Source organism: Sphaeramia orbicularis, chromosome 5, assembly GCF_902148855.1.
Source record: "Sphaeramia orbicularis chromosome 5, fSphaOr1.1, whole genome shotgun sequence".
Classification (NCBI taxonomy): Eukaryota; Metazoa; Chordata; class Actinopteri; order Kurtiformes; family Apogonidae; genus Sphaeramia; species Sphaeramia orbicularis.
Window position 1 is genome coordinate 50038517 of NC_043961.1, and position 17973 is coordinate 50056489.

Here is a 17973-nt window from a genome sequence, read left to right on the forward strand (position 1 = left end):
TTAAAAAAAAAATTTTTTTTTGCTTTTTTTGCAAATCATCTCCATGAAGTGAGTAATAACTAGTGTTAGAGTATATTAAAATGTGAGAAAATATCAGATTAGCAGCTGTAAAAAAATGTTTTATTTCATAGTTCACACACAGTATATATCAATAAATGCATGTTTCTTTGCTTCTAAAATTAAACGCATGGTGTCCAGCTGAGTGGACGTTTTTGTAACTCCATGAAAAATAGGTTCATAAAAAAATTCAATTGCATTGTTTTTTTTTTGGTTTTTTTTCATGCCTAAAGAGGAATAAAAACACTCAGGAAAAAAAAAATCTTGATTATGGTTCTCATAATTCATGCATGAAAGGGTTAAAGTGGGTGATATCAAAATTAGATATGAGAGATCAAGTAATTGCATAGTCACATCACCGTTACTCAAGTACAGAGTTAAGAAACGTGAGATTTTCAGCACATTTGTGAATATGCTCACTTGTCTACCTACCCTACATCCACTAAGTCCAGAACCTTTCTATTCAGGTACGAGATCCGGGACCCACACCTGGTGGAAGAAAATGTGCTGCAGATCCTGAAGGAGAGAGCCGACTTTGACAACTACAAGCCCCGCCCCTTCAACATGCGTGAATTCTACGACAGAACAGGCCATGACATAAAGGACATGCTGCTGTCCTGCTTCTACCGGGGAATGGAGTGCAGCGCTGAGAACTTCAAAGTGGTGAGTCAGGCGTGTCAGGCGTTGGCTGTGGCCATTAGGGCCAGCTGAGGCATGCCAGTGCCAAGACGTGAGTTGGCTAAAAATATACAGTATGTAATACAAGGTCAGAGTTGATACAGTTTATTCTCACATCCATTATATGACCTCTGTTGAACAATCATTAGATAAGTTTGCTTTCGGGCATTGAAATGGCAGTCTTTCCAAGAATGAATGGTATAAATGGATTTCAACCTCCAACTAACCTCTGGGCCTTCATCACTCTGGATTCCGTCTTTTCCCCTGAAGATACGACTGAGTATCTTTGTGTAAATTGTGAGTGACATATACTGAAGGTTAAAGGCCACTGAGCGCACATCTCAGCATGGTGACATCTGTACACTAAGTATAAATAGGTCTTTTTCCACGTCCAGCACATTGGGCTTAGTGGGTTTGTTTCAGTCTGTGAACGGCAGAGTAATGCTCTTACAAAAGCCACAGTCAGGTTTTTCCTTTTTTCCCTGGGTCAGCGCCACAACACTTGCTTTATTTAAAAAAAAAAAAAAAAAAAAAAAATGTGTTGCTCGGGGAGACTGTCTGGGGGTGTTGTTGTCATCTGTTGAGTCCAGTTATTACTTGTAACCTGTGTGACCTCGATGTCTGCTGTACAAGTATACAGCTTCATCAGATACAGCAGCTTCGTAGAGCAACTGCACTCTTGACCTTATTCTGTAGGCAACACACAAGAAGAGAAGGAATTAATGTGTTTTTTTTTCTTCTCTTACTGAGAAAGATATTCTTATCTACATCCATTATGTGGGCTTGTTAGATAAAGTAAAAACAAGCAATGCTCTCTGTGCCCTTTACTGTAGATGACTGTTGTAAATGAATCCAAAATGTATACAAACCCTTTTTAAAAACTCATTTTACTTTATTGGATCAGGGATTCCCAAGGTGTGGGGAACAAGATTCTTTTGTAATAATCAAGCATGACATATTTATAAATTAGAAGGTGATCAGAACTAGTTAAAAAACAGGCCATGCAGTGTAAATCAGCTTTGCGTCTTCATTTGTCATTTTTGATTACATATCTTATATCTTGTATCTCATCACTGACACAGAGTTGAAATAGCAGATTGAAATTATTAGCCTAATAACCCTATTAGTTCCCCTAATAGGGTTGTAGAAAAAAAAAAAAACATGTACAATACAGTGCAGTAGCCTTAGGCCTTCATTATGTTTATAAGGTTATAATGACCTTACATGTGCGTTTCTTACTGCGCTTAACAAGACACAACTGGAATTCACAGGAAATATGTTTCCATCAGTAAGAACAAAAACGCCAGAAAAAATGTGAATATTGGGATCATCTGGACAGAGAAAAATAAGACAGATGAAGTCTAAAGATGGAAGCTCTGAAGCATGCGTTTGTACAATACACAACATGACTGAAGTAAAAACTGTTGAACCAAGAGAAATATGAGTTCAAACGGAGGTCGCACAAAATACTGTCTTTTTCCTATAGTTGCCTTTATGTCTATACTTCTGATGTTTTTGTTTGTTGGTACTGTACACATACTTTCTGCATCTTGTTCTTGAATCTCAGTACTAGACCTGAGGGATACAATTGTACTGTATACTCATTACAACCCTGTGAAAAGTAAAAATACCAAAGGTCGGCTGCGACTTACTGTATCAAAAAATACTGCATCTTAGGCTTGTGTGTAATCAGATTTGTGTGTAATCAGATTTCTGATGTGATTGGATGGTTTTTCACATTTTTCACTGCATGCTTTAGTTTATACAATGTCTGCTTCAGATGACATGTAAATTGCTCTTTCTAGTCAGTGTGACAATTTGATTAAAAAACTCAACACTGACATCTTTAGGTAGAGAAGGAATATGTCTAAGAGGTGGCATCAAAGTAAATCCAGTGTCCTTCAGTGTTTCTCAGAGGTAGAACATCTCATGCACTGAGCACGCCCTCCCCCTCCAGAGGCCATTAAACCATGTAGTACAGCAGTGAACTACAACTCAGTCCACATGGTGTGGCTCCTCTAATGTGCTGATGTGTCCACATTTACTGTTGTTACTTGTGCTTATGGCAGATGGTACTTCACGGGATCAACTGTATTAGTACAGTAGTGGACTTGTGTGGAACAGCTCAGCAGAGAGCACTAATGGTGTGGAAAGAATCTTCAGTGCTTTGGGAAAAAAAAAGTCAAATGAACCCTCCCACCAGCGCTCAGCTTCCAAACCTCTGAGTATGGAAGCAGTAAAAGTGTGATTAACACTGTTGGCAGCTACTTCTTGTTTACCCCGTAGTATCGGCAGTGTGCCTTGCTAGCTGCTCCTCAGCTGCGGAAGATAGCCAGAAACAAATGGTCTCCACTACACATGGCATCAGGGAGTCTGGTTGCATCGCATCGTTTTATCAGCGGTCTGATAAAGACAGAAAATAAAACAGTCAGACCACAGTGATGGTGAGGCTTAATGCAAGTGGGATGGTGAGAATCCCCAAAGTAATGTTATCTAATCTAGTGAATGAATGGACTGGGATAATTCAAAAGTTATATTGATCTGACATTGTGTTCAGGTTGGCATTCAGGTTTGGAATCCACCAGTATCCGATCACAGACACAGCATGTTCTTGTCAGAGGCCATTGTTGTGCCTTTATTATCAAATAATGGTCACAACTCCCAACACCCTAAGGGACACTGTGCCTATTAACCAGTTTTCTTTATTTAACTCTGAAAAAGTTTCTGATTAGAACTCGCTGCCTCTGACCCTCTCATTGTGTCCTTACCTCTTTTTGTCTCCATGGAAACACTTCATAATTAGGGATGCAGATAGATGGACTGAAGCTCAGCTGATATTAAAGGACAGCAGGAAAGAAAAATTACCCCCAATTAATATTAATAGTCGGCCTCCAGCTTCTGAACCATACCTGCAGAAGATAATGAGAAAAACACTAAAAACTACGTGTAATTTAAAGACAAAGATAATAAGATTTTTTTATGACCTTGTGTTTAATTAAAGAGACGCATACATTGTCAAGAAGGGGAATCGTAAATGTACAAAAACTGTTTAAGATAAGATTTATTAAGTACACGGTGTTATCCAGCTGCATCTCTGAGGAACCCTCTGTAGATAATGCTGATATGTGATTGATGCAACAACCTCCAAGTTATTCCTTTTTAAACACTTCAACACACCCACGTCTGTCTCCAGTCACCGGGGAAAACTCTGACAGACTTAAAACTTTGCCAGACTCAAAACTGAGACTCTGGAGACTCTCATGGAGAGAAAGAGACAGGGCATATGAGAGTGAACATTAGAACAAAGACGAAGGAGAGAGAGAGAGTGAGTGGAGGGGGACAGATAGACAAAGACTGAAGCCCAGGTAACAAGTCCACGGGACCAAACAGAACATAATGGTCAAGTGCTGCAGAGAGAACACAAAGACACAAAACAGCTGCCAAAACAGTAGGAGCAATAAAAGAACTATCAGCAGACACACAGGTTTGTGCTCATTTAACCTCTCAGAGACTATAGAGACCAACTGTATCTCCCTTTTCCACCTGGTCAATTGTTTTCCCAGCACAATAAAAATTGCAGCTCCACAGGTATCACTTTTCCATTTTTATATTTTTGTGAAATACAAAATGCCAGGTTCTATCTAGAAAATTACAGCAGTGTGAACTATGTAGGTTGTAATGGGCCAGAGAAGATCGGGATTACCTTTAAATTTAAACAATAATGTTTCAACTACTTCGCTCCAGATCATGGTTTCCCTGTGGTTCAGGTGAAGGTATGGTCAGGGTCATGCAGCTTGGAAGGGTTTGAGTTTATCTGACTAAAAACAGAATAGTTGACTGTTAGGATGTCAGTGTTTCACAGATTTTTACACAATGCCCACCTACCAGCAAGAAAGAGTGAAACAGAGTTGTTGATTTCTTAATTTCTTCAGGATGTCCCATTGAGATCAAGATCTCATTTGCAAGAGACACCTGAGAGCAACATTTATATTTACTAGGCCTGTAACGGTACACAAAATTTTCGGTTCGGTACGTTTTCGGTTTTCAAAGCCACGGTTCGGTTTTTTTCGGTTCGGTACGGGAAGAAAGAAAACCCCTCAAAATGTCTTTAATACATTTATGAATTTTTTAACATTTTTCCCCCAATTTTTGGACACAATAGAATATAGAAAAACAGGAATAATATAATTCTGCTGCTATAAATCAAATAGAAAATAAAATAAATTATTAATATGACTAAATGTATTTTAAACATTAGTATTGCACTTTTCTCTGACAGGTAGTTTTGAACAAACAAGAAAAATCTAATCACAGTTCTGTCAGTTCACAATCTGCAGAAAAATATCAGCAAAAAAATTCTGCATGAAGTTCAACATCAACAGGAGGGTAAACTGGTATTCTGTTTAAACAAACTGAAGAGCAACATTGACAACAAACTGAACCAAATTATTTATTTTAGGACAGAGAATAAATTGTTTAGGACACTGTGTGTACTTGTGTGTGTGTGTGTGTTTGAGTGTGCGCGCGCATGGAACGTACGATTTGTCTGGGGGATGGTTTGTTTGTTGTTTTTTTGTTTTGTTTTTTTTGGTCGGAGCCGGGGGGTGGGGGGGTGCGGTCCGGTCCATAACTAACGTAACTAACGCTGGCGTGAAACGAAAGTGAAACTTTATTTTTATATACTGTCAGTGGCCAACTCCGAGTTTTATTCCTCTGTTATACAGTGTGCATGAGAGAGAGAGAGAGAGAGAGAGAGAGAGAGAGAGAGAGAGAGAGAGAGAGCTAGTGTGTTTTAGAACTACCGTAGTTCCTAGGGGCCAAACAACGTCCGTCTTATCTCCGTCTCTTTCCTCGTTGTTGTCTTTCACCGGGACCTGAAGTGATCCAAACTGGACTGTACTGATGGTGGAGGGTCTTCAGTCTCTTCCTTCCAGGTTCACATCATATTTGTTTTTTTTGTTTTGTTTTGTTTTTTTTACCTTATATCAGCTGCTATTTGGTATTTTGGGTCAATGTGCGTGTCCTTTAATATGTCCGTGTGAAACTTGCGCGGATTTAAAGTTCCGCATTAAACGACATCTTTCGTTCCTTTTTCTTTTTGTCAACATACTGTGCCGTTTCGGTACAGCTGTGTGCCGAACCGAACAGGTGTGTACCGAAACGGTTCGGTTCGGTACGTGCACCGTTACAGGCCTAATATTTACATACTCATTATAAAACTATCCAGTCGAACAAGGCAACACTCACACACCTACACTGACACGTAATCATACACAATTAGCAAAAATGAGTTAATACACTTTCAAGTGCAAAATACCAGACACCAGTCCTCCGTACTTCAATGTTATTATAAGGAATTTTTATAACCAGCTTCTCCTGTGACTTGGTGTGATGATGAAGAGCTCCAGACCCGAGTAAGGATGTTAAATAATTTCTTAGTTTGTATAGCGGCCTTACAGATGAATGTGCACATGTGAGGGAGTCTCTGAGTTGACAGGGTCATCCAGTCAAGATATGTCCACTGATGAGGTAAGCACAGTGTCTTGAAATTGTCATCACATTTTTGTGTGGAATTAAAAAAAAACAAAAAAAAAACAAAAGATAACATTACTGTAACTTTATGTGACCCTAAATGACCCAAAATGTGGTATTAAACAAATTTTTCCAATTTGTCTCATGTGCTGCTGACTGTTATATTGGTGTGAAAAACCCTTATTTTCTTAGTGTGTTGTATAATGTGAGCAGCTTTCTAGATTAGAAGGAATTCTTAGAATTTTTTGCTGAGTACTAAACATATTTTAGTTTACATTTTAACATTTTACTTGCATTAAATTGAAAAAAAGAGCTTGTAGCTCATAAACAACTAGACCAGTGACCTTTTCAACTTTATTTATAGACAGTACCCAACAGTTTCATAACAAGCAGTCAACTTAGTCCAGGTTTGCAGAAAACATGCATGTTACAGGCACAGATTACCCCACAATTATTTTTTTTTCCTTCTGGGTTAGGAGCTTGGCCTCAGGTCATTTAGGATTATCAGGTTCACCTGCCATGGTTTTCACACCTGGCTGTAATTAGTCAGGTAGGCTCTAAAACAGGAGTCACCAACCCTGGTCCTCAAGATCTTCTATCCTGCATGTTTTACATGTATCCCTCTTCAAACACACCTGATTCAAATGATAAGCCTATCATCAACCTCTGCAGAAGCCTGATAACCACCGTCAGGTGTGCAGGAAGAGGGATACATCTACATGTAGGATAGTAGATCATGAGGACCAGGGTTGGTGACCCCTGCTTTAAAAGGAGCTAGAGCTCAGGAGCTCAGTTGGCTGTGAGCTGTCCAGGTAACAACATCCTCGTTAGTTGGTTGGCATTTCCCCACTTAGTTTTTCAGCTGGCCACATTTCATCCTTTTTGAGACTGAGAATTTCATTCTCAGTCTCCTTTTAGAACCCCTTTAAAAGGGCCTTACTTTTATTTTACCCCCTTTTCCTTGGTTTCTGTGCTTAGTTTTGTTTGTTTGTTTCCTAACTTGTGACCCCAGTCCATGTTTTGTTGGATTTTGTTTTGGGGGAAATGTAACAATGCACAACAAATGATACATTGAGATGGAAACAAATAACACAGCAAATTGAGTAGATAACACACACTGGTTGATACAGTACAACACATTTGGTGCCCATTAGGTAATATGCAGTACACTAGAGTAATCAATGTGACCATGTGTCCGAGGACAAAATGTGGTTAAGTCAGACATGGCCTGGTACTTTGTGCCCGGACCACGCTTGGATACCATCAGCCTTCTATGTCATTCCTGGTAGATGTAATAGGCCATTCTTGGTCACCCTGTAGTCATTTGCAGAAGTCCAAGGTACAAGTGGAGACAGCCCACCAGACAGTCAAATGGCCTCTTGATGATTGTGTGATGTCTGGCTCTCCACCACTCTCCATCACCATTCTTTCTGAGTCGCTCAAAGCGCCCATCATACGTGGGCTCACGCGTTAGAGTGAATTTTTCTTCCTAAATTTTTCTCATGGAGGAGTGCGCTAACATTAAGTACCAGCTTTTTTGTTCCAACGGATTTCATGTAGCTTGGGAGCAAGAGTATTCATTCTATGCAGAAAAGCTCCCTGGAAGTGGAGGGTGAAGTCCTCTTGACTTTTAGCAAAATTAAGCATGAAATCTGTTGTGAATCCCAAATGGGTGCTGATGATGTTGAGTTATCCTGCAAGTCCTGCTCTGTCATCTCCTGTTGTGGGCAGACAGGGTGTTAGTGTTTCGCCAGAAACAATGGGCACTTCCGGCAATTCCACTCCTTTCTCAGCAAGCAATCTATCCAAGAGGATGTACAGCTTTCTCTCTTTTTCGCTTCCCCTGAGCTTTATCCAGTTATAGACAGCTACTAAATTTTCAGCCATATCCCCTAGTTTCCCTGCTGGTAGTCCTGTGATGGCTGCTCATTGAACTTTAACAAAGGTGTACGACACAATGTAAAGAGGATGTTGCCCTCTGTTGACCAAATCTTCTGGTCTCAGCACTTCGTCAACCACAAACAAGATCGAATTTTTGACATCCTCAGGTCAAGCATCTTCGCAGAGCTCAAATTGTTCCAGAACAAAGGATGCCGTAACACCTTTCAGTTCCATGCCCCAGGTATCCTTCCACAACAAGTTGGCTTGATCAATGTTACAACCATCCAAATAGTCTAGGGTACATATGCATGAGCGATTTTGAGAGGTAAAACTAATGATGATTTGGTGGTGGAGGAAGGCACTTTCTTCCATGATGTTCCCCATGTTAATTGTTTGGCTAATTCCAATTATTGTGCTCGATATCTGAAATCTATCTAGCAGTGACATGCTGTAAGCTGCATTACTGAGCCCAAAGAGGTAGCTCATCAGCCGGAGAACATTGGCAAAGAGTTCTTCCTTCTCTGAAACTCCGGCTTGCATGATTCTTAGGATCAATGATGATCCCACTTGTTCTGACAGGGACTCTTCAGTCCATCTTTGTAGTACTCTCTCTGGGCATTGGATGGGTGTGATGTTCAGACATGTTGGGTCCACACATAGTGCCAGTGGATTTGGGGTTGGGAGGACATCCAGTTTTGGCATTTAATGGATGTAGACTCGGTTTACGCCAAGTCTAATGGCAGTTTTTAGCAGTGTAAGTTGGAAAGTTAGGGGATCTAATACTCCATGATACATGACTGAGGGGAGGTTTGCTGGTGATGGGAGGCTGCCTATGATTGGACTAACTAGGGCCATTGTAACCACCAGTTCATGGTCCTCGTGGAGATTGTGAGGGAACAAGATCCTGATTTCGATTATATAGACCACGATGCTGGCAACAAGTGCCCCCCAAGGTGTATAATCGGCTGGAACAGCTGAGATGCAGGTTGAAGACAGGCAGGACAGTTGGGAATAAGCGTTGGGATATATGAACCTCTTCAGTGCTGTCTGAGATATGGGAGAATATCTTTAAGAAGTTGGTCATGGGTGCACCGTGAAGATACAACTTCTTCCTGTACTCATAGAGGACATCACTAGCCCAGCATTCATCAGACTTTAAGACTAACCCTGCCTGTCTTGCTTTGGATTCCAAGGTTTTCACTATTCGCTCGCAACATTCCGATTTGCCCTCATCTCTTGGACATCGGTTTGATTATCACCTTGTCCTAGGACTTCACCATGTAAGTCAAGCTGTTCTAAGATGGTGAGTTCAATGCACTCTGTTATGACCGTTCATAGTTTCTGACGCATGCCTTCCCCCATTAATGAGACCGCCGACCATACAGGTTTTCATGTCGTCGATCGGCAGCAATGTGACTGGGTCTTGCAGAGGTGCATTATATTGGTCTTGGATTAAAAATGTGGCTGTGACTGGAATCCAAGAGCCCATTTGGAAAAATCTGTCACTTCCAAACTTGTCAAGTTCAACACAAATTGCCTGTTGGAGCTCTGGCCTGAATGTGTTGTACCATGATTGAAAGTCAAGGTTAATTACAAAGGCGTTCTTGTCAGTGATTTGTGTGGAAACTTTCCAGGATTTGTGCCAGTTGAGTTGTGGACGTCTTCATAGTATGCGTTTTTAGATAGGGCATAACATGTTTCTTCATATTTAACTCACTTAGTACTTGGTAGAGCTGGGTGTTTAGAGATTGTTTTGAGATAAAAAAGAAAAAAGAAAAAGAGCTTAGTATCAGTATCACAAGGCATTACATTGAGTCATGGTTCTTGAACCCCCTCCCCCATACACCTTTTTCATAGCAGACAGTGAATGTGTTTACATGCACACTATTTTTCTATTGTTAGTCCCACATGTGACATCATTCTGTATTTGACAACATATAACAGTTTATTGTTTTTAGACTTTTTTTTGGAACTGGGTATTTTCAGATTAAGACAGACAGACAATCCTCATAAAACTGGAATATTATCATCAAATTCCATGCTGATAATATTGTGGTTTTATGAGGATTCTTTGGACATGTATACAGCAAATTCTAAAAATAAAATTCATAAATGTAATTCCTCTTAAAATTCAGCTAAATTAGATGATCTTTGCCTTTATTCCAGCCAATGATACTCCACAGAAAAGTCTACATCTCTGGTCTTGTAAAGAAACACACCTTTTTGTTAATTATTATGAAAGATAAATATCAACAGTGTGTTGGACATAAGCAAATTTCAAAAAGCTGACCTTTTCAAGCAGGTGCTTTAAGGGCTGGAAGACGGAGGCAGAGTTCACACAGTGGAACATCTGCCACCAGTGGCAAACACTGAAAAAAAAAAAAAACATTTGTAATTGGGGTATATGTGTAATGTGGCTAGTACAAACACTGAATCCAAATGCAGTAACTCGGACACAAAAATAAGGTTCAATGGATTTATTATTCACACACAGGTGGAAGAATAATAATAATGACAGAATCTTGAGGATAAAGGTGGGAGATATCCTCCTCTGATTCGTCCTCCGGTTTGAGGGCGGCAGCCCGTCTCCCCGAGCGGCGTTTGGGGTATTTTCCCCGACTGGGGAAAAGCAAAGGGAGGTCAGGGACGGAAACAGGTCATGCACAGGCAGGCTATCACTCAGGCAACAGGACATAAGGGCTAGACAAATACTCACGTACCAGAAAGTCAGGGCGAGAAGATCGAAACCAGGAAATCCAAAGAGGCAGACAAAAACCGACAGGGAGCAGGCAGTAGGCAAAAAACCGAGGAATCCAAAAAAGGTCACAACAGGCAGACAAAATGAACAAACGAGGTCAAGACGCTGGTAAGAACTACGAGAGTTACAAACTGGCGACTGACAAGGGGAAAGGACAGGGTTTAAATACACAAAAGGGAGGGAAGACAACTAGACACAGGTGGAGCAAATCAGGGCGGAGACAGGTAATCAGGTAAGAGGTCAGGGAGAACAGAGAACAGGAAGTAAAGACGACAGACAAGACACATGAGGGGAAACTTAACAAAATAAGACAGGAAACGACAAACAAAACATAAAAGACAGACGAGACCAGACTAACGTCTGGCTGCGGGTATGACAATATGTGGCTTCTTGTAAACAAGGAGACCAGTGGAAGATTCTTTTTCATTAGTCATGTAAACAGTTTATTAGGAAAAAACTAATTAGTGAATACTGAAATACTATGTGACTGTTAACATACTAACTATGGCCTAAAAAGGCAAATATAGATGGTACTGAGGATATTGCCATAGGTTCTATAACATGGAGCCCAGCACGCAAAATTTCAAAGCCTAATACTGAGCCTGTTTGCATTCACATAAATACTCTGATCATTATCCGATTTCTGGATCATGTAAACAGAATAATCTGATATGTTTTATTAGATAACAACAGTAATCTGATTATGAGAAATCAGATTAACACACCTGGATTTCTCCCTGATACTCTGATGTGTTCCTGCGTTTATACAGGTTAATCAGATTTATTTTGTTCTTTTACATCTGCACATGCATAAAAACAATTAAAATGGTAGAAAATGGAGATTATTAAATTATTAAATATAAGCGGAAAACAGTAACAGGAAGTTTGAGTACACAATCACTATGTAGATATGTACTTCGAAGAAATCCCATAATGGACTGGAGTGTCTAGACCAGAGTTTTCCATTATTGCATTTCTGAAGTGCATGTAAACACATCAGATTTGATTATTACAATTATCTGATTACTCCCAGTTATCGGATTTTTATGGTCATGTAAAGAGGCTCAATGATGCTCTTCAGTGAGATGCAGCCTTCTGTAATGACATTAAATGCATCAGTGTGTTTTGTTCCTTAAACTGTGCTGGCCCGTCCTATAGACACTCCACTTTACCTGCAGCTCCAACAGTCACAATCACCTGGTAGACACATGTTCTCACAGCAGACGTTTAACATACAACCCGAAGCTGCTGAAATAGAACAGGATTGAATTGAGATGTGACATATCGAATATATTAGTCCAATCCTTAAGTAATTCCTGTCACCCTATTTAGTCACTCCCCCCGTCTCTGTGTAACCCAGACGCTTGCGTAATTACCATGATAATTCTATTGAACTATTGGCTCAGTTTCACCGGTCCATTGACCCTCCAAGTCTACCCTTGGTGGTTGAGAGAAGTGTCGCTAATGAGATGTGATCAATAGGGAGAACCTTTCTGGGACCCCTCTGTCCATGGATTGCATTTCACAAACCCCATTTGAATCAATGCAAATGATGGGCTGAGATCTTTCAATCAACTAAATCAAGGTTTTAGGTGTACTGCTTGTTTTCTTAAAACTGCATTCACATTCCATATGTCTGTGTCGTCTTTGTTAAGATTAGCATGGGGATACTGTCAGGTACATTTAAGGTATTTGATTTCACAGTGTAATTACCAGTGTGATCTTATATAGTGTTATAAGTTTAATAAAAAAAACTTTGAAGTGCAGCTGTTGAGCCTGAGAGTCTTTGGAGTTCCTTCCCCTTTGTAATCTAGCAGATCTAAACATGCTTTAATCTCTCGCTCATTATCAACTGTTTCCGACATAGTTCACCTTGATTCATTGACATTCTGGTCTCATGCATCGGCTCTAAGCTGATGATTCTGCTGTCTTTTTGGCTGGACAGTTCCCACCCCTCTCCCTCCTGAGGATAGATCAATCAATTTGCTATTACTGTAGAACTGAAAGACATGGATCAGTTCGGTTGTTGCTGAGTAATGGATGCATCTCTAATGAAAAAAGCCTTCTCTTTAATGTGTTACACGGGCCAGTGGCTCTCAGTGTCACTGATCACTTTCACTGCATCCATGAAGAAAGTTAAATGCTGGTACACTTCTTCCAAACCATCCTCCAGTCTTCATCACATCAGATGGTTTTAGGAGTTGAAAACACAGACAAGCTCTATGATGGTAGATGTGGTTAACCTTCCAAACTACCATCATAAAACGCCCGAAGCAATTATTATTAATGGGCATTTAATGAGCTTTTGTTCAACCCCTGTCTTTTACTCTAGTCAAAATGCCATCCTTCCAAACTTTACAGAACACATCAGTCTGCATCCATCCTCGTAATGTAGTTTATTATCAATTTTCCAGCAATAAAAAAAGAGTTTCCAGGGCATACATTTCCTGTCAAAGGGCTTTTGAGATTGCCACACAGCTCCTTTCACCTGACCTTTTTGGTGCATTTTTAATTATAGAATTAAAGAAGTGTGGTTTTGATAAGATGAGAGCTTGACGTTTAGCTACAGGGTGGACAAAAGGTGAAAGGAGGGTAGAAACACGGATGAGGGCAGTCTTCAAGCTAGAAGAGATTTGAGAATTCATTTACTCAGTTTGACCCTGTTCCACCCTTACAAAAATATTTTTTTAAATGATGAATTGGGTGGGGGATTTTACAGTGCGAGAGAGTGAGAGAAAGAAAGACGAGGTAGGGAATGCATCCCTCAAAGAATCAATTATAAACACTTTGGTTGAGATCAGAAGCAATGGATGGCTGCACAGGGCTTTGGAGTGAGAGAGAGAAAGATAAAGCAGAGGTGGTGGGGGGTAGGGGGGAGGGAGCAGGAAACTGTCCTGAAATAAGAACGTCAGCGTGTGCGCCAGCGGGGGATTCACTGTTTGGCTTAGGGTTAGTGGTGGTGGGGTGCCAGTGGGAACAGAACGAAGTGAAGAAAAAGGTGGGGATTGATAGACACAGAGGGGGACCAGTGAGACTAGCGCTGCACCAGCTGAATGAGAAGCAGGGTATTTGGAGCTCTGGGTGCTAAGGTCCTGCCTGCATGCACAATGTGCGTAGAGCTCTCACTTCGCTCCACTCTGATGCACAAACAGCGTATGTACAGTTCAGATTCTGTAGAAAAGACTCGGTGATCACTCACAGAGCTCTGGCAGGTGGCGCACAGCTGCATTAGTAAACTAATTACCATCCAGAGTCATATTAGTGGTGCCGGCTTTTTCCCCCCTCTTGTTTTTTCCATCAGGTTTGCAATTTTTTTTTAATTAATTAATTTTTTTTTTATGGGAAACCTGTTGGAATTGCCTCGATACAGCACAGTTGGTACATCTTTTGTCATCCAGTTAATTAGCACCTTTGAATTCATTAAAGAAAAATTTCTGGAAAACGTGATTAATGGTTTTGACATTTCGAGTTGATTCTCATAATTACAGCAGATGATTGATGACTGTAAGTAAGAGTATAGGCTGTTTTCTATTATTGCGTGATGTATCTTTTTCGTAACTTGAGGTGAGCGACGGAAGGGTCAAATAGAGATCCCTTTATCTTATCCCGAGATGCTGAAGCAGAAGATGACAGCATCTGTATCTTGTCTTCTCAAAGGAAAAAAAAGAGTGAAAAAAGCCGACGGAACTCCACAAGGTCCCCATGGAATGATGTGTTTTCATCTTACCAGCGATTGTCTTGATTGTTTTTTTTTCTTTTCTCCCAATCGTCTCTTGGGTGCATCCACCACCTGAAAAAATGTGCTGTCAACTTCCTTCTAAATATGCGTTTTTGTGTTTGATTTAAGGAATAATCTGTTGGTTGAGTTTTTGTTTGCAATGAGAAAAACAAACCATTTTCTTCACGTATAATAGTTTTCAACTCAATGTTGTATTTTTCACAAATAGATGAGTTGGTGGTTGATGGTTTTACGTAGATATACTATACTGAGCCTGGAGCTGTTCTGCATCTGCTGCATACTTGTTCTTTTTAATCATAATGTAATCCTGCAATTAGACAGTTGCCATAGCACCAGGGTTTCTATAGCGTGCTATAGAGGTGTTTGTTTCGATACTGACAATGAAAACCTGTAATTAATGGCTTGGAGGACTACTGCTACTAGTACTACTGCCCCTGCTATAGAAATATGTTTATAAAGACAAACTGGAATATTGTTTCTTTGGTAAACAGGAGTTAATTAACTGTCTCTTCAAGTGTCTCATATAGTGTTATGATAGCATAGCCAAGATTGAGCGCAGCAAAAGCCTCATTTAGAAGAAACTAACAAAGTTAAAAGAGAAATGATGGAGAGGAAGGTAATTGAGCAGCCACAGTTAAGCGTAACAACAGTGTCCTCATAATGATATGTCCTTATCTCGCATTGTTTTGATAGTGTTTGTTGAATACATCTATGATTTCTTGGTTCAGAAGTAGAGCGAGGATTGGGTTTTGATGTTTTTTGCGGCACCTACACTTCTTAGCCGCCCCAGTTCACGAGTGACAGAGTGAGTCAGTCAGTCAACAGTTGTCAACTCAATTAATAAAAGATGTGTTGCATCTCTTCATGGTGGAAAACTTGTCACTCAATGCTCAAACAGCCTCCGCGCGTCCTCTTTATCATCTTATCACTCAACAGGGCCAGAAGGCAACGACTCAGCCACAGTGTACAGCTCAGGTTGTCAGTATTTTAGAGTTGAAACCTTATGAAATTGCAGCACTTGGAATATTGGTGACTTTTTTTCCCTGACAAGTGACAAGTTCAAGTTTTACGAAAAGACAACAATCAGAAGTCCTCACAAATAAGACGAGTTACGTGCTATTTTTAGGCTGTATTTCAAAATAAATTCTTAAAGTTTCAGTAAGCAAAATTTTTTTAGGCGTCACTGGGGGAAAAAATCCATAATAACCTTTCACCATGTTGATATTAACTCATAAAGAAGTGCTACTTTGTGTCAGTTCCCAAATGTATTTTTCCTCTATTTTTGTCTTTTAACCTTTCTTAAGCGATTAATCACCACTTATTCTAATATTATCTTCTGTATTTTACTTTTTTCAGTGAAAATCAGGTATTTTACTATATTTAATTCACCGATCATGTAGATAATCATAAGAAGCTCAATTTGAAGTTGAGGGTTATTGTATTGAAGGTTATATCTAAAAACAGAGAAAACTGAAGAAAACGTGACTTTTTCTGGAAACTCTATCATTAACTGAACATAAACCCAGTGTCTCCATTAACTGTCATTGATCAAACTCCTTTGATTTTACTGGTGACTCAATGTTGTAGAAGATGACTGTTTCCACGTTCACTATGGAGCCTCTGAACGTCCAAATGGGTCACATCTGATGACCATGAAAAGATGACAAACTGCATTTTAGACCAATTATTTACATGTTTTGATAGGATTAGTGAATCAACAGGTATTAAATATTTTAGATTAGTAGATGGTTTTGGTCAGTGGTGGCTGTTTTCATCTTCATGGGGTAAAGGGGAGACTCTCTATCTCCTCACAATGCCACCTGGTACAATCTAACATGAACCGAATGATAATTTTGTGAAATAAGTGACAAGGCAAGACCTATTTATGGCATTTCTACAGTCTGTCATGTAGCTGAATCATTGACCATTGACATTTTTATGTTTTGTTTTGTCTTTATAGTGTCAAAACCAAAGTTAAAAATCCCCAAACTCACCAAACGTGTCCCTAATCTCTCGTATCACCGAGAAATTCACTTTGCTGAAACCCCAACTGTTGTAAACATTAGAACATTCGCTGACCTTGGAAACCTGATACAATTGGCTCACAGGGGAAGAGACGGTCAAAGCTTAAGCTAATCAGCCATCAGTGATTTGGTGAAGTGGCCGACATTGCAGTCTTGTCTAAAATTAGTTCTTTTTCTTGAACCAGCTCTGCTCGGCATTGAAACCTTGAAAATGGTTCCACTGATTTTGAGTGCAACTATTGTAATCAAGGATGTGTCATTAACAGATGGCGGTGCATAACACACAATGGGCCATAACACCAGTGCACCCAGCTTCATTTCTTGACAACTGTGTGTTTGTTATTTGTTCTTTCATTCAAACCAGTCTGCTTACCCTTTTTTATGCTACTAGCTAGTACATAAACACAGTAGATGGTTTTATCATGGCCAAGTGCTGGGATTAGTCAGTAATTATTACACATTCTTTTTTATACCAGTTTCTCAGACATACAGCATACATTGTTTTTGTTGTCTCCATCTTGTCATTTTAGCTTGTAGAAGATGGCCAGACCTTGATTGTTTACACTTTGGTTTAGAAAATGTTCTTTTTTTCCCCATTTGGTTTGGGTTTGATTTGCCTCCATTTTGGTGGAAAAGGGATATTCTTCTTTTTGGAAAACCTGGGCAATGGCAGAAAACTGTGGCTTTTTTTCAGGGATAAAAAATGGGTGATGGATAACTGCCCAGCCTACTGTACAGATTCCATGGTAGACATCCTGCTTTCATCCCCTTTTTCTTTACTTTTCAACAGCAACATGGAAATAGCATCATCATATTCTTATGCTTAGGCCAGAGAGGAGATAGATGCATTAAGGGTGTGTTTTTTCACCTGGTTTCCACTACTGAAGCTCTAAAGGATTTCTTTTGTATTGAAAAGGGCTAGTCTGTATGTGCCCCATCCATCAGTGCTAAAAATAAAACCCTTTAAAGTATAATTAAACACAGTCAGCTGAATGTTGAAAATAATATGTCAAGGTTCATAATCACAACAGAGGACAGACACATTTCAACACTCCTCTTCTTTACTCCGGTTCCTTATTAGTGAATTTTTCCCATCAATACTCTGAAACCTGATGTTTTAATAACAATGTATCATTGATGCAAAAATGATACGTACATACATTTAAACATCACTTACCCTGACTCTCCTCATTATCTTTTCATGTCAAGTTTCACCAGCGTTCAGTATTTTTCTCCTTATTCCCCTGTGATGGATTTTTTTTAACCAGCAGCGGAGCTGGTGAAGGAATTTAAAAGCATCAGAA

General features: G+C 39.8%; 1 protein-coding gene across 1 annotated transcript in view; it reads left to right on the forward strand.

Annotated features, from left to right (window-relative positions):
- asic1b (acid-sensing (proton-gated) ion channel 1b) overlaps window positions 1–17973 on the forward strand; it is a 335432-nt gene that overhangs the window by 14599 nt on the left and 302860 nt on the right. The window contains exon 2 of the mRNA XM_030134869.1: window positions 525–720. Within this exon, the coding sequence (XP_029990729.1) occupies window positions 525–720 (196 nt within the window). The remainder of the gene's footprint in view (window positions 1–524; window positions 721–17973) is intronic.